Raw genomic sequence first — 5,000 nt, forward strand, 5'->3', positions numbered from 1 at the left:
TTGACTATAAGGTGTTTAACGGACTACGACGGCGAGACTACGTGGTACAAGGACAACGTGGCACTGCGTCATTCGTCAACGAGATTGCGGGTTATGAAGCAAACGTTAAGATTCAAATACATTGAGATAGGCGACGCCGGTTCTTACGGTTGCTCAACCGAAACCGATGATGATGATGATAATAATAAAACGATCGAATGGAGGAACGTTACGTTAAAAGTTGAAGAGGCTTTACAAAACGATGGTTACCATCGCGAGGATGATGGGAAAATTGGTAATGTTCTCGAAGGACTCGGACCGAGCGAGGAAACGAACGAGCTTGAAATCGAGGCGAGAAGTAAGTTTATATTAAAATAAATAAAGAAAAAAAAAGAGAGAAAGAGAGAGAAAGAGAGAATATTACTATGGTGATTAATAATCTTAAAACATTTTTCTGTATTACTCGTAAATATCAAAAGAAAGATTTTATTCCAATTTAAATCATTCGATCTTTATATCGATTTAATTTCATCGAAACAACAACAACAACAACAGAATAATAAATAATTGTCAATAAATATTAATCATGGGAATAAATAATTTTTCTTTCGATAATAATTATTATTATATTTATGCATTATTAAAAATAATAAATTGTATCTTTATCGTTAAGATCGAACGAATATAATTTATCAATATATATATATATATATATATATATATATATATATATATATATATATTGTGTCGAATCTCAATGACAAAATATCGATCAATTTTACTCGTATATACATACGTACACGTAATATATACATGCATAGATACGTTATATATGTAAAATCGTAAAGCTTTATTTATTAATATCAAATGTTAGAAAATTTGAAATGTTATAGAGGGGGGGGAACTATTTAAATCTCATACATATATTTTCTAGATCTACCTGAGACGCGTTCGTTGCATTTGGACAGTGAGAAATCTGACGTAGAATTGGACAACGATAAAGGTGAAAATGAAATGGCAGGGGAACATAACAAAACTTTACCCGACCGTCCGCCTTCTTTCAACAAAAGCGACGAGATGCATGGAAGTATCGTAAAACCTGCTGGAAATATGTTACGACTTAAATGTCCAAGCGTCGGTAATCCTAGGCCTAACATTACCTGGTTAAAAAACAACGAAGAACCTAAGAGATCTCTTGGTACAATGATCAAAACAAAATGGACATTAAGACTTGAAGACCTCGTGCCCGATGACAGTGGAAACTATACTTGCATCGTCTGCAATCATCTCGGTTGCATAAATCATACGTTCAAGGTCGACATTATAGGTGAGAATAAATTTTACGTAATAACTATTCCAATTCGCAATTCCTGTTTTAAACGTCTCTCTTTTGGTCTATCAAAAAAAAGAAAAAAGAAAAAAAAAAAAGGACAAAGAAAATAACAAACAAAACAAAAAAAATAAACACGCGACAACTCTTACGTATGATTAATGCGCTGCATTCAGGTTCTCGTTTTAGTATTATCGGTGCTGTCGGACAAAGGAAAAAAAAAAAAATAAAAAAATAATAATAATTTAAGACAAAAAAATACAAACATAGAACAAAATGAAAGAACGCGATAACTCATAGATACGATTAATGAGTCGCACAAAATAAAATATTTAGCTTCGCGTTCTGATATTAACGGTGTTGTCGAACAAAAAAAAAAAAAAGAAAACAAAATAATTTAAGAAAAAAAAAATAAAATAAATAAATAAATAAATAAATAAATAAAAGACTGCGATAACTCATAGATACGATTAAAATAGGTCTCAAAAAATAGAATATTTAAATTTGCGTTCTACCATTATCGGTGCTGTCGAACAAAAACGACCAAAAAAAAAAAAAAAAAAAAAAAAAAATAAAAAAAAAAATAAAAAAAAAAGCAAAAGAAAAAAAAACCGACCGACGATCATAACTGAAACAATGGTGTAAACAAAAAAAATTAATAAATAAATAAATTAATTAATCAATCAATTAATTAGTTAAAAAAAAAAAAAAAAAAAAAAGAAAAAAGAAAGAAAGAAAGAAAAAAAATATCGCGTATTCAGTGCAATCGTTAACCTATATAGAGCGTTTCCCGCACAAGCCGTACATCAACGAGGACTTTCCGAAGAACGTGACTGCATTGGTGAACAGTAGCGTGACATTCAAGTGTCCAATCGTGTCGGACCTTGAACCTTACATACAATGGGTCAAGGTAGCCGAATATCCCGGCGATCAGGAGGACACACCAAAAGGGACCTTGCTCCAGGTACAACCGCTCGTAATTTTCGTGCGGTATGATACTGGTGGAGGTTCTGGGAATGGGATATGGATGGCTTTGTAGCTGTCATATATGCGGGATCCTTTCCTTTTTATTATTCTATCGAACGTAATAGGAAAAAAAAAAAAAAAAGGGGAACTAAAAAAGAAAAGAAAAAAGAAAACCAAGAAAAAAATATTCATGCACACGAGATTATCCTTTTGTATTCTAATAATATCTGTGGTGATGGAAGCACATACTCTCTTTCTCTATATTATCTATTCTATTTTCTTTCTTGCACTCGCACATGCTCTGACAATAAAAAAAAAAAAAAAAAACACGTATTGTATTGGAACAAGGACGTTCTTAACTTTTAACCAACAACAACAACAACAACAACAACAACAACTTGCAATCACTTTTCTACATCTCTTTCCCCTTTTCTTCTCTTTATTTCTTTTCGTGATTTCTTTTTTTTTTCTTCTTGTCTTTTTTTGTTCGCTTGAAACTGGTTTAAGAAAAGAAAGAAAGAAAGAAAGAAAGAAAGAAAGAAAGAGAGAAAGAAAGAGAGAAAGGAAGAAAGGAAGGAAGAGAGAAAGAAAGAAAGTAAGAAATTTAGGGTGGTTTTGGGTATCTCTTATTTTTTATGACCCCCCTATAGAGACCGTGAGGCACCGACCGATCCTGACGCGACCCCCACGAAACACAACTGTACTCCTAGGAAGCAACGCTAGTATGACATGTGAGGTCCTCTCGGATGCCCATCGTCATCTCGAATGGTATCACGGTTGTCATACATCTTTCGATACCGTCAACAAAACGAATCAGACTGTCCGGGTGGAGGTCAAGGTGGGCACGCAGCAGATATACTAACAAAAATCGCATGTCCCTTATAACATTAACTATCTTTTCATTATTTCTAAATGATTGCACTGGCACTATATCTTATTTATCTAGGTGGATCCACTTTTTCTATCCTCTTCCCAAAAGCACGAGCTTCGCATGTTACATACGTATATACATACATACATACATACATACATACATACATACATATATACATACATACATACATACATACATACATACATACATATATACATACATACATATATACATATATGCATACATACACGAACTTTTTTTAACAATGTAAATTGCTAATTAGTAATGTAACCTATACTTCGGAGAAAAACATTTGTAAAATCGTTTAATTTCATTTAAACGAAAAGAAAAAAAAAGAAAAGAAAGAAACGTTACGAGAACGATAAACGACCTCGTAAGTAATAAAATTAACGTCTTTAAATTTAATGATCTTAAATTTTGTTTCTCGCTATTTAGGCTGGTATCGCTGAAAATCCTGAAGTATTGAAGCTCTACAACGTCACCGAAAAAGACGAAGGATGGTATACCTGTATAGCGCAAAATACATTAGGGGAGACATTTAGCAGTGCCTATCTACGAGTCGTCGAAAGTGAGTATCGACGGGATATATATATATATAAATTTTATATATATATATATATATATATATCACTTAGATAGATAGATAGATAGATAGTTAGATAGATATATAAATTAGCCAACAATGTCTCTCTAAGACTCTACAGCTAAACGACTCTTTAAATTCTTGAGACTTTTTCGTCGTGTCCCATTTACCATTTACGTGAACATTTGTAATTACCTATGTATCTACGTGACTTTAACGCGCCGACCTCGTGCGAGCGCATATATGCGTACTTACTTACTTACTTACTTACTTACTTACTTACTTACTTACTTACTTACTTACTTACATACTTACTTACTTATTTATTTATTTAATTACTTATCAATGTCCTACCAGTTATGGTCTTTTAAAAGCACTACGAAATATCACATACATAAATGCATATATCCATGGATGCATACATTAACGTTCTACAATACATAACGTATGACGAAATTTTCTCCTCGCAATATCTCGTCGAATTTGAAAAAATTTATACGCTTCTTTTTTTTTTTCTTTTTTTTTTCTTTTTATTTTTTTTCTTATTCTTCTTCTTCTTCTTCTTCTTATTTTCTTCGTTTGTTTGTTCTCATTACGAAATCACATATGAAAGGACGATTGGAATTGCTTTTGAGAATTGCTTTTTCCCGAGTAGAGGGCATGTATCGTCCTTGTTACGTAAAGAAAGAGAAAAAAAGCAAAAATAAAAAAAGAAAAGAAAACATTATTTTTTCTAATATTAAAGTGAAATCGCACATTGCATTAGAAGCATAACAAGTTATTTATTCAAATCAGATTAAATCTATTCATTATTAAGCTCTAGCATTTAATGATGTCTACTATGATGTCGTGTTTTTCGCATAATTTCTTTTTCTTTTTTTTTTTCATTCCTCTCTCTCGCTCTCTCTCTCTCTCTCTCTCTCTTGTTCTCTCTCGCTCTGTCTGTCTGTCTGTCTGTCTCTCTCTCTCTCTCTCTCTCTCTCTCTCTCTCTCTCTCTCTCTCTCTCTCTCTCTCTCTCTTTCGAGTGTAATAACGTTATAAGCTTGATACATGCTTTAACACAATATCGATATACGATAAAGACGGTGGTATTGTTGATCGAGTGCTGTTCTGAATCGCAGATAAAGAAATATCGCGAGAATCGTTGGACGGAGTTGTTGAAAATCAAGATGGAGGTGCGCGAAAATATAATGTGACCTTAGAGGAAAAGTCCCTAAACGTTGAAATGGTAAGTACTCGTTAAATT

At 32.6% G+C, this 5,000-nt stretch overlaps 1 protein-coding gene across 3 annotated transcripts in view; it reads left to right on the plus strand.

Moving 5' to 3' along the window:
* LOC118447351 (fibroblast growth factor receptor homolog 1) overlaps positions 1 to 5,000 on the plus strand; it is a 36,566-nt gene that overhangs the window by 25,916 nt on the left and 5,650 nt on the right. For 2 of the 3 annotated variants that reach the window (XM_035879207.2, XM_085662910.1), the window contains 4 exons: positions 1 to 337; positions 914 to 1,306; positions 2,926 to 3,113; positions 3,606 to 3,738. The exon at positions 1 to 337 is cut by the window's left edge and continues 41 nt beyond it. In XM_035879207.2, the coding sequence (XP_035735100.1) occupies positions 1 to 337; positions 914 to 1,306; positions 2,926 to 3,113; positions 3,606 to 3,738 (1,051 nt within the window). Of the gene's footprint in view, positions 338 to 913; positions 1,307 to 2,091; positions 2,274 to 2,925; positions 3,114 to 3,605; positions 3,739 to 5,000 lie in introns of all 3 variants that reach the window. The other variant, XM_085662909.1, reaches the window with a different exon arrangement.

The sequence above is a fragment of the Vespa mandarinia genome, chromosome 20 (assembly GCF_050613455.1).
Source record: "Vespa mandarinia isolate Hongniang chromosome 20, ASM5061345v1, whole genome shotgun sequence".
NCBI classification, from domain to species: Eukaryota; Metazoa; Arthropoda; class Insecta; order Hymenoptera; family Vespidae; genus Vespa; species Vespa mandarinia.